Consider the following 22,105-nt stretch of genomic DNA (forward strand, 5'->3'; position numbering starts at 1 on the left):
GTGGCGAAGCAGAAGGCCCGTGCCCACAGTCGCGGTCACGATTCATGGAGACGCGTGAGCACGTTTCACTGCGGGGTTCGTCAACGTGGAATTGCGTAGGATGGACTTAACATATCTAGATACTCGTTAGAGTTGCCTTTGTAAGAAGGTGATCAAGAGAGTATGGTATCCTGATCTTTATCAGATCTGAACTTGTTAAGAAGCCTGTCGCGCATCTACATTGAAGCTTGAAAATTCGGAGGGCCGAACCTCGGAGAGTGCTTAACAATCATTTCAAGAGTCTGTCTGACTTCATCTCTCTCGAAGCAGACACATCGCCAATCATGGTGCCCCCGTTGTATCCGGACTATCCTCCGGAGCTATCTTCAGCGCAGGAACAGTATCTGCTGTCGAACCTCAAAGACTGGTCTATCGCACATGGTCTAGCAGTCCGGCCAGCCCCATCATTTGTTCCCACATCCCAGGATCCTTCCGGGGCTCTAGCTACTACGGCGCCAGTAACTCTTTTTCCAAGTCTCTTCCCGCGCGCTTGTTTTGAAGAAGCCCTTGCAATCCAAAAGGCTTACAATGAACTCTACTCCGCAATTGCACGGGACGAGGAATGGTTGCAAGCCATAGTAGAAGAGTAGGCGTCTCCAACCATTCATCCCTACTGATTCTTCGGGTCACCTGAAACATACTTGAATGAGCTAACCCTCTTACTTGTTGAGTACTGACGAACACTTTTAGGCTGATCGGCATTGATGATTTTGTGGGCAAGCTCTGGCAGACACACCTTGAGGTGAAAAGAGAAGGATATGTACAGGTGAGTGCATGCGTCAGGTGCTAATGTTAAACTTACAGGTCTAGGACTTGTCCCTTGGCCTATTCCGTTCGGATTATATGGTTCATTCTGAGCCTTCTACTGCGTCTCCTTCCATTGGTCTTAAGCAAGTCGAATTCAATACGATAGCTTCTTCATTCGGAGGGTTATCATCGCAGGTCTCTATTCTGCACAACTATCTCCTCACGATTGATGCCTATCCAGTATCCGCTACTACCATTCTCCGAAAGAGCTCTTTGGCACCAAGTGACTCTAGCTCTTCATTAGCCAAGGGACTGGCTGCTGCACACAGCGCCTATGGGTCACCCCGGACCAGTCACCCCATGTGTGTGCTCTTCATAGTTCAAGATCCGGAGAGAAATGTATTCGATCAACGACATCTAGAATATGCTCTTCTCGCAGAAGGTGGAGTGCGTTCCTTTCGGCTGCCATTTCATCGAACTCTCCTAGACACCAGGCTAGAGGCCGACAGAACCTTAGTGTATGTACCACCAAGCATACCTTCGGCCGCATACGAAGTCACAACTGTCTACTTTCGCGCCGGATATTCGCCCGACGACTACCCACGCACAGAGGATTGGAGAGCCCGGTTCCACCTGGAACGGAGTAGGGCAATTAAATGTCCGAGCATATTGACTCATCTTGCTGGGTGCAAGAAAATCCAACAAGTTCTTGCAACCCCGCACTCACCACATTTGAAGCAATTCTTGCCAGAAGATAACGTAGCTTCTCGCGTCCTCGCGACATTTGCTCCAATATACCCACTGGATGAGAGTCAGGCAGGAATTGAGGCGAGGAAGCTGGCAACAGACCCGGAATCGGCGAGTCGATATGTGTTAAAGCCTCAACGAGAAGGTGGAGGTAATAACATCTACCGGAAGGCTATTCCCTTATTCCTCGAAAGCCTCCCGGAGAAGAGCTGGCCGGCATATATTCTTATGGAAATGATCGAGCCACCGGTATTGAAGAACGCCATCCTCCGCAATGGTGAGGTCCAACGGGGCGGGGTTATTGGAGAGTTGGGAGTGTACGGGGTATGCCTCTGGAGAAATGGCTCTGGAGGAGACGCGGGGGAGGTACTCCAGAATTGGGAGGCTGGGTACCTTCTGCGAACGAAAGGCAACCAAAGCGAGGAAGGCGGCGTGGCAGCCGGGTTCGGCGCAGTCGATAGCTGCTGCTTGGTTGATGCCTGAGGGACAGATCTGCGATGCAGCCAAGGCACAATCCGGGCGTTCACTCCATGCAGGTAGCTGCAGCAGTTGAAAATCAAGAGTATGATAGAGTTGCGTCTACGATGCAAAGAGAGACCTGCACAGTCATCTATTTTCGATGCGATTGACAATGCATAACCAGTGATCCAGCAATCTCTCCGTGCTTTTTGGGTACGCCTTGATACCCCATGATCAATCGGCAACGAAATTTCGAGTTAACGCAGCACAAGCAATTCTGGTTTGTGAAGATATATTAGAAGTTCCACAAGCATGAGCGTCTGCAAAAGAACGTGCGAGACGTTGTAGTACTAAGCTGTGGAGGAGTGCACATCAAGGCTTGGTAGTACATGCCTTCGGCCCCTCAGACATCCCGGCTGCTAGGCCAACACATCGTACTCAAACTTTGATCTACCAAGGCAGGTCGGTGACTATGCACATCTTCAGTGCTTTTGTAGCAACCAGGATTATCCCCCACGAAAGTCATCCGACCGAGGGCGCAGAGGAGGCCAGATTCCGCCATCCGCCATTCACGGATCCGAGGTGTTGGCGAAGCCAGCGCAGTCGATCTGCTTGATCGGCTTGAATGAGGCGCTCGCTTAGCGATCTTCTTCACGCCGGTTGCTGCTATTTTCCGCGGGCTCCACATCCAGGACTAACTTCCACCTGCTGTTGAGAGAAACGAGAGATAATCAATTCTTGTGGCAATATGAGATTCGAATAGATGACATTTGCAGAGACACGAGCAGGGCAACCGCGGATCTGCTGGTTTCGTCGTCACTGTTAATGCAGGGCTCCAAGCTTTTCCCCACGACAGCCGGTTTATGCACGGCTATGCCGGCCCCTGAAAGGGACTGGCGTGATAGAGACGCCACAAGTCGACACTGGCTCCCGCATCGCACCGTTGTTGATTGGCCCCATGTCTAATCTCGCTTCGTGAAAAAAGCGCGTTGTTGGACGCGTCGCTCTTCCGACCTTCATGAACATCCCATCAGGCGCAAGCTTCATGCGTGCAGGCCCCCGAGATCACACCTTTCATATCCAGTCTCTCGAACTATTTCTCAGCAGCCTGTGAGTGTGTCGTCGTGGAGGGAGCTGACGCTTCCCGACTTAGCTGCATCCCCGGAACATGTTTTTGGACAGCTCATCAACCTCTCCCTTCTGTCTCTGCGTTGTAATGCGCCCATTGGCCCTCAGTGTTTCTTTGTTCCCATTGCCTGCTGGCTGAGCTCCCTCGCCGGCTTTCTCGGCTGCCGCTGTCCACAGAATAGAGACAGTTTGAGGTCGTGGGCTGCTGGTGGCTGAGCGCAATTTCCCAGAAGCTTCGAACCAAACTCTTCGCAGGAAGGGGGGAGTTCCGGATGAGCGACTCTGGTTGACGCCTGCCATGCCCCCGGCCTGCCCTACCTCAGCAATCATGCAGTCCAAGCTCCTCAGTTCTTGCTGATTGCAGCACCAATTGACGATCCTGCTTGGGCACTTGTCGATTGCTTTTATCGCTGATTGGCACCCTTGCTCGCTCTCCACATCCATTCTCTGTGGCCCCCTCTTGCGCAGATGCTGCATCTCTCTTGCATCACTACTAGTAATTAGCTGTGCTCTCGTCGCCTCTCTCCTCCCCCCCCCCCCCCCAATTCCTAATCATTAATTGTCTGTCGTTACCATTCCCCTGCTGTTCTTTTGTTTGCGCCTCATCTCCATCGTCATCGTGCCACCTTCATTGCGCCTTCCCTCCTAGATACCGACCCTCTCCTCACTCTTGCAACCGCCCACGTCGAGGTGAACCTTATGGCAGCCGTCCCTCGACGCTGAAAGCCCCGCCCTTTCACAATGCGGTCCCTTCGATATCTCCTCCTCTGTTCTGCCCTCGTCTTCTGTCTCGATGCCGCAGCGATCCAAGATCCTGTGGTTGCGCGACAAAATGGGAGCCCATCTTCCCAGCCGTCTGCGAGTCCTACACCCTCCAAGGCCGAGTCCTCACAAGCGTTATCGGCCGCTACGTCCTCTATAAATTCGTCGGTGAAGGAATCTCAAACCGCTCGCCCATCCGAGCAAGCTTCTCAGGCCTCGAGCAATGCCGCCGCCAGTTCCTCACATTCATTGCCTCCAAGCACTGTCATCCAAGCGCCCGTGATAACCGCTTCCAATGAACCCTCGCCATCCAATGCTGGTGGTAAGTCGCCCGCAAGCCTTACGATGATAACTCACTAAGGCGAGACGCCTACAGCAGCAAAATCAATGAACCCTCTTCCCATTCAGCCAAAGATCACCCCCGCTATGGGAGTAACGGGGGCGATATTATTGATATCTGGACTTGTATATACCGTTATTGGTATCAAGAACAAATGGTATAGTCACCAATCTAAGTTTGTTAATGGTTAGGCTAAGACCACTTAGGCTATACATCTTCTTCTCCTCAGCGTATTTAACCAGTCTCTCTGTCACGGTACGTTTGGCCCTGTTTCAACTTGACGTATGATAGACTGATTGGGCCAGGTACTCATCGTGTATCTTATGAGCCCACCAGTGACAGACGCCGTGCAAGGGGCCTTCTTCGTTGCGGCATTCTTTTCAGGCTTAATCTTTGGTGCCTTGTCACTCGTCTTTTCAGACATTACTGATGGTCTAGGCTGCATGCTAGGTGGATTTTGTCTTAGCATGTGGTTCCTGACCCTCAAGGAAGGCGGTTTGATTGCTTCAACAACCGGCCGTGCTATTTTCATTGGCGCCATGAGTTTCGCCGGCTTTTCCTTGTCTTTCAGTCACTATACACGTACTTACGGCCTGATTTTCTCAATATCATTCTCAGGGGCAACAATCACGGTGCTTGGTATCGACTGCCTTAGCCGCGCAGGTTGGAAAGAGTTTTGGCTCTATCTTTGGGGTACGTCGTGTTGTCTACCTAATTCTGTGGCATGATTCGCTGATCATTGCAGGCTTAAACTCAAATACTTTCCCGCTCAACACCAACACATATCCGATCACCAAAGCTCTAAGAGTAGAAATTGCCTGTGTCATCCTCATATGTGCATTTGGCCTCGTCTCCCAGCTGAGGCTGTGGAAACTCGTGAAGGAACGCCGAGAGAAGAGCGCTGCTGCAAGACTGGAACAAACCCAAAATTTGGAGCGAGAAGAGGAAGAGCTTGGCCGGAAAATTGAAGATGACTTCACCAGAGAAAGGGCTCAATGGGAGGCCACTTACGGGGATAAAAGCCTCCAGCAAGCCTCCCTCGTGGATTCTTCTAACAGTAGCTTTCCAAAGACGTCCACTAGCATTCGAGAGAACCGCCACTCGGGGTCAGACAGCGTGGAGATGGTTGACTTGTCGACACAACCAAGTGGCATCAAAACTAGCGTCTCGAGGCCTTCCAGCAAGCAGGTTGCAGTAGGTTCATCTGTAACCGTCACTGTACTTCAAGACGACGAGATTCAAGAAATCGATGCTGAAGGAAACCCGATCCCACTCAAGAAACGAGATTCGAAGCGGCATTCCGGCATGACTGCCACACCGAACAGCGCTCGCGGTTCCGTAGAGATTAAATCTGCAGGGCTTGGCCTTCCCCGTACCGCCTCAACGAGAAGCTCGCTCCAATCTTCAGTTCCACCACCTCCAGTCGTAGTGCCCCTTCCCTTCACAACACCAAAAGAAGAAGATGATCAGAGCCAAGACAGTGACAATACATCCACCTCTGCTCTTCCAGAGTCAACAACCGAACCCTTACAGAATGTAAGGCTTTCCAAACGATTTTCGACAACTTCGGCCCGAAAGCGGATATCAACCGGCAGATACTCAGATAATTCTGAATCTCGAGAAGCATTGATTATTCCACACATTGAGGATGACCGGGCCTCTTCAGTTGCGGCTACGCTAGATGATGACGATGACGATGTATCTTTATCAGAGTATTCTGGGTCCCAATGGCCATCAGAATCCAAACTTGTCGAACAAACGAGCCATCCCGCTGTTTCCGCACAAGATGAAATTCAATCACCCGTCGAGGTGGAAACGACGGGCAAGCAAAGGGAAGACACAAAGAGTGCATCAGATCAGAAAGCTGAGGCTACTGATGTTAAAGCGAACGGTGCTGACAACACAGGCGTATCGCATTCAAAATCGAACAGTACTGATTCTCGGAAGGAGACTGCGGTATCGTCTGAGGAGCAAGCTGGCCATAGTGCAGAGCAGGTTGAAGCAAGAGATGTAGCCACACCGATAGGGATCGCCAGCCGTCAGTCATTGACTGTCAGTACTGATCCACAGCCTGGTGCAAACCGGGTGAAACGGGAATCTCTGAGTAGCCGTCGCCGACGTTCCGGTACCGTGGCCTCTATTACTAACGAAGATGGGGTACAGAGTGAGGTAACAAAGTCAAAGAAGTCGGGGTCTCCATCTGGAAGCTCTCAAACCGAATCTCATGTCGGCAGCTTGAAGAAAGGAGCTCTGCCCGACAAACTGTCTAAGGTTGCGCTCTCGTATCGAACTAATGAGTGGGCAAAGCACTTGGACGCCGCTGAGAAACCGGACCTGGACGAACTCCCTGAGCCTGAATCACCCGGTGTTGCAATCGAGCATGGCTTTAAAGAAGCCGCCGCCCCAGTCAACGCCGAATTGGTCAAGCCTCAGCCTCAACCACAACCTATCACTTACACGAACTCTAAGAGAGGGTCCACGGGAGGTAATCCATATCGTGATAGCAACCTAATTCGGCCAAGTTCGAATATGTCGCGATATTCACAGATTGAAACACCGCAATCTTTGTCACGTACACCTTCTGCCGTGACACTCACAAGCCCCGCCGTTCCTCCATCTGCCTTCGCTCCTGGAGGCATTCCTCGATCAACTTCCCAACCTAAGCTAAGGACATTGCGGAATACTTCCACACCCCTCCTCTCGCAGACGCTAGTCGAGTCACCCATCGAAGAAATGGCTGGAACGAACCCCAACCCGATAGTGTCATCCATGCCGAGTAATACGCTGATGGGCCAACGTGAATCACTAGTCAAGAACAGGATTACATCTCAGCCACTCGCTCCCTATGCCTCAGCCCCGAATTTGGTCTTGGCAGGACAAGACACATCGTCGATAAATGCCGTCAGGTTAGAGAGTGAGCAGCTATCTTTGGCGGAGCGAATGCGAGCAATGAATCAAGAGAACATGACCCTGGCGCAACGGAAACAGCTTATCCAGAGCCAGAAACCCCCTTCGGCGTCTCAGCCACGGAGACAAAGTGGTTGGGCTGTGGGGGGCCAGAGCCAAGCGTTTGACTCGCATCAGCCGAAACGGGAATCTGGAATAGACCAAGGCCGACGTGAAGCTATGTTAGCAAGCTGGAGAGAGTCGATGCGACAAGACACCGCACCAATCCAGGCTGTGGCCATTAGTGAAGAGGCTCGTCGAGCGGCGATGATTAATGACATCAGACAAAAAGAGATGGAGAAGCAACAGCAGACCGTGGCAGAAACATACCGTGATGCGATGGTCGGCAACATGATGCGTAGTGGAGAGATGATGGACGCCCACAGGGAAGCTATGCGGCGACTGCAAGCAAACGCGAATCGACAGGCGTAACACAGTGACGGGGCCATCTGAACGGTGACTCCTGGTAGGTATCACCGAAACTGTACTTCTAGGATGTAACAAATACGTGGGATTTGCATCGTGGAGGGTGGTATTGATTGATGGAACCACCGACCCGGCGTTATTCTTGCTTTTATACGAAGACAGGGAAGGGGGACGACGAGATATGGAATGCATGTCGGGATAAAGCATTTAGGGGGATCTTCAATGCTCCATGGGTAGGTACGGTCTGGGACAAAAGCATTCCTTATATCGAGATAGAATAGTAGCAGACATGGCGCTGCTATAAGCCGCCTACGCAACATAATTTCTAGTATTGTAATTGAGTCATATCACACAGATCTTTTGGTGCATTGTAGAATTGGTGATTCTTACTTTCTTTCAAGAGTTTGCAAGAGCTTTCCCCAAGTGAAGTAGAACATGTTCCGGCACAGCCGGAGATAGAGAGGCAGCAACACAGGGAGATGCTGTCACGAGGAAGTACTGTATAGGACACACGTGCACGGACGAGAGGGTGGGCCTGCAAATGTCAGGAAGTGGCATGACATTTAGTGAATGCCCGAGGATAGGGTTAATGCCGGCTGCACTAGTCATTGATGATCAGGGAAGTGGAGAATATTGGCACAAGCCAGGGCGCGGCATAAGATTCATAAGATTGAGAGTCCTCAGCAGAGCTTCCAGAAACCATGGACAAATTTTAAATGAGTGCGGAGGGCTTCCGGGTTCGTGGACCTGGGTTCCGGTTACGGTTGAGGCGTTCAAGCTGCGGACTAGCGCCCAAGAACGCGTTGCTGATTTTGTGATTGACCATGACCAACATTACCAACGTCACTTGGCTGCCCGTTGTGCCCTTAGCCTGCCAGATTGCTTTTACATTATCTGCTCACAGGGCGACCAATGCTGCGGAGAGTGGCGACTGACAGAGGGCATACTTGGAACAGAGGGCTGGGATATAAGGGTAGTGATTTTCAGACAGCCCCGAGGCTGGCATTGATGGACCCAAGTTAGGATTTCCGGTGCTCTGCAGCGAGCAGGGGGGGGTGTGAAGAAGGCGTCGAATGGCGTGCACAGCCAAAAGAGCCAGCAATACTGACACGAGCCCGTCGTGAGCTCAAAAAGAAGGCACATCCCGACATTGTGACGGTACCGGCAGGCCTATTCTGGACGAGGCGTTTGCAGACCTGCCGCACAGCTTGAGACACAAAATAGAGCCCCAGCCGGCACAATTGGCAGGCGAAACAAAAGCCATCCCATCCCACGATCCGACTGCTCTTTTCCCGTTCCCGCCGACGCCTCTGTCGCTCTGCGTCTGCGACAAGAAGAAGGGCTCTGTGGTGTGCTGTCTGGCGGTCCTGTCTCTTGCTGCTGCTGGTCACTCATGCAGCCCTCTGTGCCCAGACCATCGTCGGCAAGGGCAACCTCCGCGCTCCCCTTCGAAACCCTATCACCACCCTTACATTCACCTTCACAATCACCTCCGCAATCCTCGCCCCGCCCGCAACAACGGCGTCTCCTGCGGCCTACGACTCGCCCTCGTCGACATCGCGTCCGTCTGCGCCCGCGCCGACACTGACCGCCCGCTGGAGCTTGACAAACCGCATTTTCAACCTCAATTTTCGCTCGCTATACAACGGTCCCCCACGCCAACCTGCATCGCGTCTGTGGAATCCTGTCAACTCGTCCCCACGGACCCTCGCTCTGCCCAACGTCCCTGTGCAACACCCTTCGATCGGCGAGGGCGTGCCCAGATCAACCGACGGCCGTGACGAGTACCCTCTTCTGACCCTGCCTGAGCAGCGTCGCAGCCGTCAGAGCCCTGCGCCGTCCTCTCTTGTCGTTGAACGTTCCACCGGTGGAGACAGTGGTCGCACGAGCATCGGCCTTCCGCGTGATCGCAGGAGCCTGCCAATTGAGTCGCAGCCGCCGACGCCTAAACTGCCAATGCCTATGGAGCAGGTGCCTGCGCCGCCCGCAGGCGGCGGAGACCAAGCGTCCATACCGGCGCCTCGCACCGATGACCTTGAGGCAGGCCTGAAGCCTTCAAAGCAGACAGCCAGTCGTGCCTCGTTGCCGCTATCTCGTCCGGTCTCAATGCACTCGCAACGCCTCGGAACTGCCTCGGCTCACGGCGACAGAGAAGCAGACGCAGACGACACCATATCGGAATATCCATGGGGACCCTCGCATCCTTGCTTCCCGCACCCGAATCCGCATGTTCCACTTGAGTCCCCTCTGTACGACACGACGCGTATCATCCGCATTAAGCGCGACTGGATGCTAAAAGGTGACCTGGCCCCGACTTTCGCCAACCTGTACCCGGAAATCCTGGATCCTCTAGTCTCAGAAGATGCGTTCCGCGACATTATTAAGAGAGTCAATGATGATCTAATCAGGGCGTTCAATCCAATGAGCTTTCGGGCCTGGTTAGATACCGTCATGGGCGTGGCAACCTTCTGGCTGTGGGACGATGCAGGTCTCACAGCGGTGAAACGGCACCTAGCTGATCTAGAGAAGTGGCTGGAAGATTGGAACAAGAAGGTTGGCGAGAATGAAGGTGTTAGGATTATCCCATTGAGGCGCACAGGGTACCTAACAGTAGGTTTATATACTCCACTACCGCCGACCGATGCAGGGCTAACAAATTCTAGCTCGACATCCAGATCCCAGATCCGCACATTGGCGTCGACAATGGAACATTATCCCGTCCTAATACGCAACAGGATGACCTCCAAACCGTTGCACCGCAACAGCACGGCGAATTCGCCCCGTTCCCTGTCACGCCTACCCTCCAGGTCCACGCGGGTTCTCCTACTGCTATTGAAAGTCAATCATAATATCGATATATCTATCTACCTATCTAATACCCAAGTCTCTTTCCTGAACATTTGTTTTCTGGCGAAACGGTGGTCGGTCGGGCATCTGCAGTTTGTTTTTCTTAGCATTAGCGTTGGTTGTTTTGGCGTCGTGTTGGCCATGAATCCCTGAGTAAAGGGATACAAAAAATGCGGATGTTTTGTGGGACGGACATGAGGCGCTGTGTAAAAAAACAACGTCCAGGACCAGCGTCCACTTTGGAGTCTTGGTCAGAAGGTTGTGGCTTCTCTGCTTTTTTTCTCCACGTCCGAAATTAGGCATCACCTGCTGCGAAGCATAATTTTTCCTCTATTTTTTTGTCAACATTTCTGTCTGTCTGTCTGTCTGATACCCCAGAAGTTTTCTATCAGCATCGGGTGAATAAAGTAGCATTTCAAGCAACCACAATACTACAACAACATTACCTATCTCTGCAACCTCCTTTCTGCCATATCTAGCCCAGCACCGTAGCTTACCTAGGAGTCACTCCCCTCAACCCAACTCAGCCCAATTCAGCCCAATCCAGAGCAGGCTAATAACGTCATCTCACCATTCCACATCCCTTGTACCCAGCTTCCCACGTTGAAAACTAAAGCAGTTTCCCCCTGTCTGTGTGGATGAAGATCCTGCATGCACCGGCTATGCATGATGATGATGAGCAAATGCTGGAATACCGTGGGGCCGTTTCATGCATGTGTCTCCTTGTGGAAATCTCTGAAACCAGCGACAACCATGACCGGGACTGGGGGTGTGACATGACCATGACTCGCGGAGATCGGGACTGGACAGGAGGAGTAAGTGCTGGTACTGGCACTGTGACCCCTTTACCATTGCTGTTTGTCTGTCAGCACGTTCCCAGTTACGGGGTGGGGGGTTATCGTATTTTGGAAGCTCCATGGCTGGGTGGGCGAGTGGATTGTTATACAGTGAGGTCAGGGTGATCATCGACAGATAGGTGTGCCCCTGCAGCCGTGTAGTAGGGCTGGGCTAAGTTGACCCTTTTCTTCGAACATGGATATGGATTCTAGATAAATAGGCAAACACGAAGCTCAAAGAGGGGTTCCGAACGGAGGTGCGTGCCCTAAATACATCTATCCATCCTTCCCTCATTCTCCCCTTCACCCCCACCCCCTTCAAGGATGCACACCGATGAATACTGTACAGATATATTGAAGTCCTGAAGTGGAGATTAGAAAGTCATGCGTAGCACGTATCTCTATTTGTGTACGTCACATCACGCGTTTGGGGCCGCGTACTGTATTTGGGTAGGTATTATTGGGTGTGATTGTTGGACGAGGAAGGATGATGGTTGAGGAATTACTCGCTCTGTAGGGTACGGCTGGTCGGTGCCTTCCGAGTACCCTAGGCACCTCGAATATTGATACAGAAGGAGGATTTGGGCGGTTGGGGGTCTTTCTAGAGGAGAATTAGAGAGTGTTTTCTGATTAGAGTACAGGGTGAGGTAATGTGCTGTTTTCAATGAGTTCCTTGTTATGTTCTGTCTTACACCCGTTAACGTCTGTTGTAGTAGTACCGCAAGAGACTCGGACAAAAAGGCGAACCTGAAACCAATGTTTGTTTCGTTCAAATTTCCTCGAGGGTAGAATATATATACATTTGAATGTGGTAATGTTTCCAACGTAGAGTTGTATCATACAAAGGTGTTTTTCATGAGAGAAGACTGTTCTCATCTTATCTGTCAATAAAAACTACCCATTGGCGTCGTTAGTTTCCGCCTGAAGCGTCCACGTAACACCCATTAACGACCCTATCCCGCTCTCATCCTCTTCCTCTCCCTCTCTTTACTTCCAATATGGATCCGCCGTCAAATTAACCCGACTCAAATATCCCTGATCCACAAGACTGAGAATAGTCCCGGGCATAATAAACTGCAGACCCAAACCCTGTTGCCCAAACCACCCCGTAATCGGCCCCGCTTGAACAGTCAGACTTCTCTCCACGAGGTAAACCCTGTAGTTATACGGAAACGCTGCTCCAGGCGCCGCATTCAGATTCGTCGGCGGCAGGGCTCGTTGCGCATACGGCGCGCCACCGGGAGACATGAAGGTGCCGAATTCAGAACCAAAGCGGTCGAGGAAAGTGCCCGTGGTTAAGGTCATATTTGCGATGATTGGCTGACCGGATGTGGATAGTGAGAAGCCGTTGAAGGGCGGGTAGACGAATTGGCCCGTCTTGTTGTCCGTGTAAGTAGCGAGGAAGTTTCCGGGACATAGGCCACCGAAGCGGTGGTAGGTGCTGTCGGCTCCGGCAATGCCCTCGAGAGGAAGGCTGGTGGGGAGGACGACGGGACCGAGTCGGGGATCGCCACAGACATAGAGATTGGGGTCGGAGGAGGAATTGGTTCCTGCACAGAAGGAGGGGCAGTGTGTGGGGTCAAGATCAGGCTGGGGAATGTGTTAGAAGAGGATTTCATCGAGCTAGAAGGGATGTGGTAACTAACATCCCGTTTTTTCAACGGCATCGACTGGCCGAGAAAGGTCCATACCCAGACGGCAAGCAACAATTCTACTCTCATGATGGCAATGTTAAGAGGGATTCCTATGCCGGGGTAGTGAAGGGCAATTGGGTCATGGAGGAAGGGAGGGAGATTTCAGCGGTTATATGGGCAAGGCTTTGTACCACTCTGAATTGAAGAAATGGGCATTACTGGGCAGTGTTGACTTTGTGTAGCATCGCGCCAGCCACAACCGAGTGGTCGGCCCGCAGTCGGAAAGTAGATTTCGACGCTGTGTAACCAGAATGCGTTAGGCCCAATGATGTTTTGGGAAGAGCTGAGATGACACGAGAACGGCGAGGATATTTGCTTGGCATGCAGACACAGCAGCGTCCCAGCCTTGGAACACCGCCGAGTCACGGCGACACCGTCCCCAGAAATTGACGGCAATGGTGAGCAACAACGCTTAACATGCAGGTATGACACCGAGTTTCTCACTCCGTGGGAAGTACAGAGTCCTCTGGCCTTGCTGATCGAGGCGCCCTTCGCCAGGTGTGCTCCGTGCTTCTTTTTGAAGTATTTTAATCCAAGAACCGTCTTCATCACCAAACGATGAAATGCGCAACTTGTTTCAGCCGTCCTTCTAGCGGTGGACCGTGATCGGAGATCATTTCCACCCAGTTCCGCTAGCGGAAGTCTCGTCTGCAGGTGGAGGGAGGGGAAAGCGATCGCAAGTGGGGAGGCATATATCGACGGGCGGAGCTCAGGTAAGGCACCTAATCAACTCTTATAAGATGGTCAGAGTAACAGGTGTTCGCACATGGCTGAAGGGCCCCGGTCCATTTCTGCGGGACCTATTTCTTTAGGAGTAGCATTTGAACCCGCATGTTCATTCATTGTCCTGTGGATCTTCTTGTTCTTGATCGTTGGGATCTCCACTTTTACTCTTCTTTGCATCATCGGCTGGAGCAGCTTCGTCGGCTGGCACTGGAAAAGATAGGTGCTTCCAATCCTCAATCTACAAAGTCGAAATTAGCCTGCGCGACAAGGTGGGGTTGATAAAATGCGCTTGCGAGGTGCCATTCATACTTCTTCGATGATGCTCCGCAACCGATCTCTAATACTCTCGACCGCATAGCTCCCCAATAGCAGTCTCAGTGGTGGATAACTGCAATGTCCCAATTGCCACACTAATTCTGCACTCTTTACAGCGCTAACAGGTTGTCTGTCATTTAGCCATTGAACCATGCGTTTTGCATGTCCTGCAGGGCTCGTTAAAGTCGAATAGGGTGGGCTCGGAGTTGGTTTGACCCAAAAATGGCCATATCGTTTGGGCTTGGGAGGCCCAGTAGCACTTGTGCTTGTGGTAGCTGCGGGTGTTGCGAATGTACCTGTTGGAACAGGGTAGTCCTCCGGTTCATCTAGGCGGACATGTCCGGGCTCAACGAGCGTAGCTTTGATGTTGAAGACGTCGATTTCATATAACATGGATTCTATCAAGCCTTCGACGGCGTATTTCGTCGCGCAATAGGGTCCTAGACCAGGCACGCCGAGGGCGCCTGCTGTAGAGGAGAATATGAGGTAGCGGCCATGGTTTTGGGAACGAAAGTGTGGAAGGGAAAGCTGGATGATGTGGAGGGTGCCGAGGAAATTCGTGCTGAATTGGTTACGAAGGTCATAATCGTCTTGGTCTTCACAAGCACCAATGACACCTAAAAGAAAGTCAGTTGATATCGCCGGCATCGATGCCAATGACCAGGAATACCATAGCCCGTGCAGCTAAAAGGACAGTTAGCTTCGATAGCTAGAGAAAGAAGCGCGGAGGGCGTACTTCGCAATGACATCGACATTGCCCCATCGTTCAATGCTCCTTTGCATGACATCATCTACTGTCTCCCTTACTCTCACGTCGCACAGCAGGCCTAGGTAATTTCGGTCCTGCCATTTCTTCATCTGCTCAACTGTGTTCTCCTGTGTCCACCCCACTGCAGTGCACTGGTCGCCGTGTGACAATACAGCTCGGACAAGAGAGCGCCCCATGTGCCCAGTTGCTCCGAAGACCTTCGAGTGGACTTGTAAGCAACTGAGTCCCCGAATCCTCTACCTAGTTTCACTGAGATGGGGGGAAAGCACTCACAATCCATGAGGCCTGCTTCGGCGGATTGTGCTCAGACGGTGGGTCACAAGTGGCGGGTAGCCTTAGATTTGGGTGATGGGATGCGGCAGTAGGAGATAGGCTCTGGCTTGCCGTGTCGATGTCCATGACTTCCTTGTGATTATGAGTGAGGCCGGAAGGTAAGCTGTCTTTTGAGCATCATCCCGCCCCGATCAGTGTGGGGGCGGGGCAGGCTCCGCCATCAAATTGAGAACTGACAGCCTTGCTAGTCACATGACTTCCGCCCCGCCAAACATCTGTCGATCGCTTGGCAGACTTCAAGTTTCAAGTCTCAATATTCTGCTTCTCAATCCCCAAGTCCACCATAACCATGCGCAACTGAGCATCCAATTGACTCGCCGTTCCATCATGGGGCAGAACAACCCCCCCCTTCAGCCTCCCGCCCACCAAGGCTCCTCGTAAGTCCATTTCCCTCTTTCTATCCCGTCTCCCACCACCCCGCTTACCTCGCAGTCTCTCCTTCACACAGGGCTTCCTCCTTGGCCAAGTCTCCATTGCCCTCTTAATAATCTTCTTCATAAAATTCTTCATATTCGGCGAGCCCCCATCAGCCGATGACCGCGCCCTGCACCTCTCCTCCCTCCGACGCGCCCGCACCCTCGCCCACCAGACCTCTCTCCACCAACGCACCGGGTCAAACTCGACCACCAATCCGCTCCGCCACAAGCACTCGCGGAGTATAATACGGAATCCTGTGAATAGTAGTGGTCCTAGTATCGCTACTATTCTTGCGAAAACGTACTATAATGTGAAGGGCCACCAGCCGGAGAGTTTGGACTGGTTTAATGTGCTGGTTGCCCAGACGATTGCGCAGTTGCGTGCGGATGCAAGACAAGATGATGCTGTTTTGACGTCCCTTACTGAGCTGCTGAATACGGGGAGTAAACCGGATTGGATTGGGGAGATACGGGTTACTGAGATTGCATTGGGAGACGAGTTCCCTATTTTCAGCAACTGCAGAGTCATGCCCGCAGAAGATGGATTTGGGGCTAGTGGAGCAAGTGGAGGCGGACTCGGTGTAGGAGGGGGAAGCGAAGAGGGGAGGCTACAGGCGAGAATGGATGTCGATCTCAGCGATGTGATTACCTTAGGCGTAGAAACGACTTTGGTTCTCAACTACCCGAAACCGTTCGTAGCGGTATTACCCGTTGCACTCGCTGTCAGCGTCGTAAGGTTCTCAGGTACACTCGCTGTATCCTTCATCCCCTCTTCAACGCCTCCTTCAACATCAGCAAACACCCCCAGTCCAACGCCAAACTCAAATCCAAGCTCACAACTCCAACCGCCGAACCACACAACCGCTCCCTCATCGTCACTAAACCCCCGCCGCCACTCCACCTCCTCCGGAACAACCCCCTCCCGCCCCACAACTCTCGCCTTCACCTTCCTAGACGACTACCGTCTCGACCTCTCCGTCCGCTCGCTCGTAGGCTCCCGCTCACGGCTCCAAGACGTGCCTAAAATCGCTCAACTCATCGAATCGCGCGTCCACGCTTGGTTCGACGAGCGCGTCGTAGAACCCCGCTTCCAACAGATCATTCTGCCGAGCCTCTGGCCACGGAAGCACAACACGCGAGGCGGAGAAAACGGTGAAGAAGTACCTGAAGAAGCCATTGTTGACGACGACCACAATCTCATGGACACAGAATCTTCAACAACCCCTGGCCAACGAAGTCGACCGGCTTCTTTCGTCCCTTCTTCACTGGAAGCTCGTATGGAGGCCGAAGGCGCAAAACTCCGTGAAGCTGAGGTCAGGAGCGGGGACCGTGACCGTAGGGGCGATCTTGCGGACGCTGGGATGCGATGGCGTGGTGATCGCGAACAGCGAAATATGCATTCGAGGGAGCAGAGTCGACAGACGAATAGGTTTAGCGGGGAGTGGAGTGGACAGCGAGGAATGCCTGGGGCAATGCCGGGGGGGTGAAGATAAAGCTCGAAGTGCATTTGGAGTGGAGTTGTTTGTATCTGTATTATATTGTACGTTTAAAACTTGTATTAGGTGGGCGTTTGAAAACATTGCTATCAGCATATCTATCAGAGCGAAAGGTAGGCGCATGGCACTAAAGGGACGGGCTTCTCAGTACCACACGCCAGCACTTCTAACAGTGTATAACAAGGGTGCATGTAATTAAGACACAAATCAGTAAATTTATATTGCTCTCTATAACTCTTTCCAACAGGAAACTAAGCAGAGTAGATTCCACCCTGCTTCATGTCCGGTGGTACTAACCAACTATCCAAAAATCTCATGTGGACATATGTCCATCAATCGTTCCCCCACCCTCATCTACGCTCCACATCACAACACATCAGGCTCATCCAAAAGAAATCACACCACGACAAGGAGCGTTACATCGATTCGCAATTCAATCCCGTCTCAGGCGGGTACATCTAAAGTTACCTATCCTACGAGCTGCCAGCCGGTCATGAGCCCCTAAACCCGCTAAACCCCGAACCTCCAGACACCAGACCTTCCGAATCTCGGCTCCCATACCACCAGTCCCATCCCAGTACACCGAAAGGTGCAGAAGGGGGGGAAAGGGTTCTTAATTCTATCATACTGTACAATAACAAGTAGTCAATCCGCTCACGTGCGGCCAGCGACGAAGGATGTAAATGGAGGCAGGTAGATATCCCCGGATGCTCCTAGCAGGCGAAATGGAATGTGTTGGAAGGGAAGAAAAGACTTTCTGACGGGGTAGGCGGCAAGGCAGGTAGGGTAGGCAAGGTAGGGCAGGGCGGGGCAGAAGGTAGGAAACGCCATGAAACTCCTGGTCTGTCTGATTCTGAGAAATCCAACGTGCTTACATTGCTATATGCACGATGGAGTTTATACGACACGATGGAAGGAAAGAGTGGGTGTGAAAACGATGGGTATGAAGGCAACTGGGGTAATGAACTACGCCCGCCGTGGAGGAAGAGGTGTGCAATTAATCGTGGGTGGTGTTAACACTGTCTGCTCACTAGCTGTACAACAGTCCAGTCCAGCTACTGCCAGCCGGATGCCGGTGTCAAGTTTGGCAGCGTCGAAGCTGAGAACGGGGAATGAGAGTCCGGATTCGTGACGGGGAATTGGGGCTTCGGAGCAGCATCTTCCGGCGCGACGTACGGCGGGGTTGGCGCTGAGAAGTGACCTGGCTCGAGTTTTGGCAGCGAAAAGGCGTCGCCTGGCGGAGGAGTTCCTTGCACGACCGGAGTGATAATGAATCGATCTTGCTGTGTTTGAATACCATTTGGAGCAGACGGTGCAGTTGGCTGAAGAGGTGGGGCGGCAGCCTGCGGTGGTACTGCTGGCTCCAGCGTCGCAGTAGGAAGCGGTGGGCCAATTGGACCTGCGCCGACCTGCGCTTTAGGTGCAACCGTAGCTTGGTCATGAACTGCTAGCACAGAGGTCTCGGAAGGATAGAAGGCTCCTTTCGGATACCTAAGGCGGACGACGAGAGACTTGGGCTCAAGTTCGTCCTCGGAAGGCCCGTCGGCGAGGTCGTCTTCATCGTCATCCAAGACCATCTGATCGGCATCATCGTCCTCATCTCCTCCGTCCCACTCTCCACCAGAAGATGATGCATCGTCCTCATCGTCCATCTCGTCAACAGAGTTATATGTCTCGATGTGTTTGCGGCCCTTGGGCCAGCCGTTGGCCGCTGTCGCATTAGCACGGGTAGATCGACCGTGAGTGGGATGTGGCTCCTCGGAAGCATCAGATCGCACGTATTCTCCTGTCGCTGGCGAAGCCCGCTCCGTGGTTTGCCCACTCAGCAATGACTCTCCATAAAGACCTGCTACGCGGGTCCTCACTTGTCGACCACTGGCGGTGACGGTTGGGCCGGCGGCGGTCGCTGGAGTGTCCCTGGCAGAATGTCGCGTAGATCGGCGAACGGACAACCCATCGGAATTATCATCCTCCTCCTCATCCGAGAATGTATACTTCATTCGCTTGCCACGAGTGCGACCTTCGTAGAGGGAGAAGCCTGGCTCGGGACGGGCAAAGGCGGCTTTGCGGTTGTTACGGTATTCGCGGCGCTTGCGTTTCTGAAAAACTGTCAGTACCAAGCCCACAGAGCAGCCAGGATTTAAGTACCTCTTCGGTTGCTTCAAATCGCGGGATAGCATTGAGCATCCTCTCACTCAGTGCCTTGGCCTCCTTGGTGCCGTCATCATTCTCCAGCTTCTGTGCTAACACGCGAAGCTCGTCGATGGAACCAGCCACGGTCCACCATGGGATGTTCTTCAGCGCGGGATTGCCCTCGCGATAGACACGGAATGCAGTATCATCTTGGCCCTCGATCAACCAGTATCGGCGCTTGTCGCCGTCGCGACCCCAGGGTTGCACAGAAAGAGGAATGTTCGTGTCGTTTTTGTCCCTGCTGTTGCGTGCCTTGTACGTCTCTTTGATGAGATTGTTGACTACCTCGGAGTTATGTAGGCTCCAAAGGATGAGGGACTTGAGAAGGGTGAGCTAGAAGACCAAGTAGTTAGCATAAGAAATTGCAGCAGAGTCAACGTCAAGACCACGTACCCGCTCGGGCGCTGACATTGTATTGAACGATCGGCCTCCACTCAGAGGATTGATCCCATTCCATGCGCGTGGCCACTGGTGCTTCTGAGTCTGGATGGCCTCTTCCAAGGCCCGGCCGTAGTGTCCCTTCCTGTGAATTGCAAGCACAGTCAGCAAACGCTCATGAGCTGGTTGGTTCGGCCCATCTACGCGACCCAAATTCACCCAGAAAATCGTAGGAATTCGGGGTGACTAACTCAACAGGCTTCTTGCGATTGAGGACGAGTCCAAGGAGGGCGCAGAGCAGACTCTCGATTTGCGGCGAGGGCAATGGATCCTCGACGCCTCGCTCAATATCCTGCGGTCCAAAATGGGGACACTTGAGCGGGAAGGCCTCCATGAATCGCGATCGAAACATTATAATGAACTAGGCAAGGAAATGTTAGCATGGTGCTGCGGTGGAAGATAGAAGCCGTTGGGAAGAGGATCACGTCGCAAAACGACGCGATTGACGCGACTCCAGCTTACAGGAATGTCAGGATTGTCAGCCGGAATCATCTCGTGCGGCGGTGACGCTGGTCGCTTCTTGCGAGCTGGCGATGGAGGCTCGAAGAAGGACAGGATAGTGCCGTTCTTCTTCTGTTTCTTCTTCTTTTGTGGCGTTGCCTTTGTAGCCTGGACAGGGGCGACAATTTCAGGCATTTCGTCGTCGGTCGAAGGTGGAGATGAGAGAGAGGAGTCTGAGTCGGCCATGTTGGCGGATAATGTGTGCGTGTGGTGGAGTTGGGTCGTGCGGTGAAGCGGGAGGAACGTTGGTGAAATGGCGATGAACGAAGCACGGCTGGGCACGTATGAGGTAATCCTATTTCGCTAGTTTGGAATATCAAATAGACCAGTCCTAGTAAGCCAAAGCTTTCAAGAGCAGTTATGGATTCACGACGCAGATTTGCACAGGATGCCGAAAGCATTAGGCAGGCGGTCACCAGCTCTTCACAGCGACTTTAACTCTCCAAGATTGGGTGAGTAGGGACGTGTAAGGCTTCGCGAGAGAACAGTATGGAACGCGCCACAAGGCGCCAGAGTGTTTGAATGTATATATTTATTCGATGAAGAATAGTCTCCCACTCATCCCATCACATGCCGCCGCATACAATATTCCGCCTCGTTGCTATGCTTATAGAAGATGCCAGTGAGCTTGACAGAGTTATCGATGTTCCTAGAAGCCTCGAATAGTGTCGAGGCTGGAGTGTGCGGAGGAATTCGGCTCCTCCACCTCGCAATTCCCAGCACTTCCAGGGGTCCAACGTGCAGACAAGTACTCTGCTCTAAATTTCTGTATAGATGGCCTGTGCGAAGTTGTGGGTACATTTGCTGAGCTGGAATAGGTAATTTGTAAGTGTTTGGAGGTGGTGTAAGATCGTCCTGCATGCTTGAAGGTTCCGACCGGGACAGTTTTGGTGGCAGGTAGGGCGGGGATTTCGTCATTCTGACCAAACTCGACACAACGTATGGTGCGCAATTGATCTCGACGCGATGTTGGTGGTGATAACAGTGAACAAGGCGATATTTGCCCCAGAAGTCATCTCTTTTCACGTGGAAATTACAGAAAGTTACAGAAGGAACATCATGAAATCAGAGAAGAAATGTGGAATGACCTGAGAGGCAGTCGTGCGAAGAAAGAAGTTGAGGTTGAATAGGTATGAGAAAACAATGGAGGGCATGTGCCAGAGTGTCGCGACCAGGCGCCGAAAGTTCTTAGTGTTTGCGCACCAGCGATCCTAATGCCCACCTCCTAAGACGACCACACGGAACGAAAAAAAAGCTACCGCTGCGTTCCTTGACAGCAAATTTCAGAGAGAATATAGAGAGTTCTCATTGAAGGTGGATATGCAATTGCAAGGAGCCGCTAGGCATTCAACAAGCGAGCGAATATCAACCTAACATCAGCCTACATTGCGATCCTGATCTAAGGAGAGATGGAATGCCATCCGGATAGGTGCATTGATTATTGACGTCGTGAAGGAACCCGAGGGAGGCGACGATGGGGAGCGGCGACAGTTTAAGAGGCCTTGGCACCGCACGAGCCACTCGCCCAAAAAAGGTCTACGCTAGCTTGCAGTGAAGGCTTGGAGAACGGAGAGAACAGGCACCACTGCGATATTGCTCAGATTCCTAGTTGAAAAACAAGTGAAAAAAAGAGACTTCATGCATCCAGCTGAAGCGACAGGGGTAGTGTAAAGTTTGAATGCCCGTCAGCCGAAGATAGAGTTTCTTTTCGTGATGTGAGTGTGTTGATGGGGGAGAGAAACCTCCAGACTCAAATGCGGATGGCGGCAAGAAGAGGCAGGAGATAAAGAGTGAAGGAAAAGTAAATCATTTACTCGTTCCTCGTTGGTGGGTTAGGCGACCTACAAAGGTCGACGGACAAGTGGACAGCCAAATGGACAGCCAAGTGAATAGCCAAGGTGCTTCATAAAGTCTGCACGCGCGCTTGTGCTTGGGGGGGGGGACCTT

At 52.4% G+C, this 22,105-nt stretch overlaps 8 protein-coding genes across 8 annotated transcripts; 4 read left to right on the forward strand and 4 right to left on the reverse strand.

The window, feature by feature from the left end:
- Positions 1-175: 175 nt before the first annotated feature.
- BDR25DRAFT_297580 (glutathione synthetase large chain) lies at positions 176-2,052 on the forward strand. Its single transcript, XM_033689012.1, has 3 exons — positions 176-625; positions 730-805; positions 850-2,052. Exons 1-3 carry the CDS (start codon positions 324-326, stop codon positions 2,014-2,016), a joined length of 1,545 nt encoding a protein of 514 aa, XP_033540571.1. The 5' UTR covers positions 176-323; the 3' UTR covers positions 2,017-2,052.
- Positions 2,053-2,249: 197 nt separating this feature from the next.
- On the reverse strand, positions 2,250-3,039 carry BDR25DRAFT_362528 (uncharacterized protein; the record flags this gene model as incomplete). Its single annotated transcript, XM_033696589.1, has 6 exons — positions 2,250-2,312; positions 2,364-2,385; positions 2,424-2,658; positions 2,688-2,796; positions 2,844-2,875; positions 2,907-3,039. 6 exons carry the CDS (start codon positions 3,037-3,039, stop codon positions 2,250-2,252), a joined length of 594 nt encoding a protein of 197 aa, XP_033540572.1.
- Positions 3,040-3,861: 822 nt separating this feature from the next.
- BDR25DRAFT_245067 (uncharacterized protein) lies at positions 3,862-7,600 on the forward strand (the record flags this gene model as incomplete). Its single annotated transcript, XM_033685873.1, has 9 exons — positions 3,862-4,204; positions 4,259-4,379; positions 4,429-4,477; positions 4,528-4,915; positions 4,968-6,031; positions 6,191-6,352; positions 6,401-6,707; positions 6,858-7,087; positions 7,160-7,600. 9 exons carry the CDS (start codon positions 3,862-3,864, stop codon positions 7,598-7,600), a joined length of 3,105 nt encoding a protein of 1,034 aa, XP_033540573.1.
- A 1,017-nt stretch (positions 7,601-8,617) lies between these two features.
- Positions 8,618-10,894, forward strand: BDR25DRAFT_347062 (uncharacterized protein). The gene is made up of 4 exons (XM_033694224.1): positions 8,618-8,714; positions 8,819-8,943; positions 8,994-10,204; positions 10,258-10,894. Exons 1-4 carry the CDS (start codon positions 8,668-8,670, stop codon positions 10,441-10,443), a joined length of 1,569 nt encoding a protein of 522 aa, XP_033540574.1. The 5' UTR covers positions 8,618-8,667; the 3' UTR covers positions 10,444-10,894.
- Positions 10,895-12,264: 1,370 nt separating this feature from the next.
- On the reverse strand, positions 12,265-12,998 carry BDR25DRAFT_319755 (uncharacterized protein; the record flags this gene model as incomplete). Its single annotated transcript, XM_033691850.1, has 2 exons — positions 12,265-12,867; positions 12,924-12,998. 2 exons carry the CDS (start codon positions 12,996-12,998, stop codon positions 12,265-12,267), a joined length of 678 nt encoding a protein of 225 aa, XP_033540575.1.
- A 404-nt stretch (positions 12,999-13,402) lies between these two features.
- Positions 13,403-15,180, reverse strand: BDR25DRAFT_383340 (short chain dehydrogenase/reductase family protein-like protein; the record flags this gene model as incomplete). The annotated part of the gene is made up of 5 exons (XM_033697816.1): positions 13,403-13,935; positions 14,007-14,629; positions 14,683-14,696; positions 14,749-14,978; positions 15,055-15,180. 5 exons carry the CDS (start codon positions 15,178-15,180, stop codon positions 13,807-13,809), a joined length of 1,122 nt encoding a protein of 373 aa, XP_033540576.1. The 3' UTR covers positions 13,403-13,806.
- Positions 15,181-15,371: 191 nt separating this feature from the next.
- Positions 15,372-17,201, forward strand: BDR25DRAFT_297594 (uncharacterized protein). Its single transcript, XM_033689013.1, has 2 exons — positions 15,372-15,491; positions 15,547-17,201. Exons 1-2 carry the CDS (start codon positions 15,442-15,444, stop codon positions 17,015-17,017), a joined length of 1,521 nt encoding a protein of 506 aa, XP_033540577.1. The 5' UTR covers positions 15,372-15,441; the 3' UTR covers positions 17,018-17,201.
- A 768-nt stretch (positions 17,202-17,969) lies between these two features.
- On the reverse strand, positions 17,970-20,147 carry BDR25DRAFT_106767 (uncharacterized protein). Its single transcript, XM_033683511.1, has 4 exons — positions 19,849-20,147; positions 19,613-19,742; positions 19,175-19,552; positions 17,970-19,125 (listed from the first exon to the last, which is right to left on the reverse strand). Exons 1-4 carry the CDS (start codon positions 20,007-20,009, stop codon positions 18,082-18,084), a joined length of 1,713 nt encoding a protein of 570 aa, XP_033540578.1. The 5' UTR covers positions 20,010-20,147; the 3' UTR covers positions 17,970-18,081.
- Positions 20,148-22,105: the final 1,958 nt, after the last annotated feature.

Source organism: Lindgomyces ingoldianus, assembly GCF_010093535.1.
Source record: "Lindgomyces ingoldianus strain ATCC 200398 unplaced genomic scaffold BDR25scaffold_56, whole genome shotgun sequence".
In the NCBI taxonomy this organism is placed as follows: Eukaryota; Fungi; Ascomycota; class Dothideomycetes; order Pleosporales; family Lindgomycetaceae; genus Lindgomyces; species Lindgomyces ingoldianus.

Bases quoted from the DNA above. Each gene is read 5' to 3' on its own strand.
- BDR25DRAFT_297594 (XM_033689013.1), top strand. From the start codon at position 15,442: ATGGGGCAGAACAACCCCCCCCTTCAGCCTCCCGCCCACCAAGGCTCC. The intron at 15,492-15,546 runs GTAAGTCCATTT...CTTACCTCGCAG, and splicing joins CCCGCCCACCAAGGCTCCTC to TCTCTCCTTCACACAGGGCT.
- BDR25DRAFT_297580 (XM_033689012.1), top strand. From the start codon at position 324: ATGGTGCCCCCGTTGTATCCGGACTATCCTCCGGAGCTATCTTCAGCG. The intron at 626-729 runs GTAGGCGTCTCC...GAACACTTTTAG, and splicing joins TTGCAAGCCATAGTAGAAGA to GCTGATCGGCATTGATGATT. The intron at 806-849 runs GTGAGTGCATGC...TTACAGGTCTAG, and splicing joins AAAGAGAAGGATATGTACAG to GACTTGTCCCTTGGCCTATT.
- BDR25DRAFT_106767 (XM_033683511.1), bottom strand. From the start codon at position 20,009: ATGTTTCGATCGCGATTCATGGAGGCCTTCCCGCTCAAGTGTCCCCAT. The intron at 19,743-19,848 runs GTTAGTCACCCC...TGCAATTCACAG, and splicing joins AATCGCAAGAAGCCTGTTGA to GAAGGGACACTACGGCCGGG. The intron at 19,553-19,612 runs GTACGTGGTCTT...TTGGTCTTCTAG, and splicing joins CAATGTCAGCGCCCGAGCGG to CTCACCCTTCTCAAGTCCCT.
- BDR25DRAFT_347062 (XM_033694224.1), top strand. From the start codon at position 8,668: ATGGCGTGCACAGCCAAAAGAGCCAGCAATACTGACACGAGCCCGTC. The intron at 8,715-8,818 runs GTGAGCTCAAAA...GACACAAAATAG, and splicing joins AATACTGACACGAGCCCGTC to AGCCCCAGCCGGCACAATTG. The intron at 10,205-10,257 runs GTAGGTTTATAT...AACAAATTCTAG, and splicing joins GGCGCACAGGGTACCTAACA to CTCGACATCCAGATCCCAGA.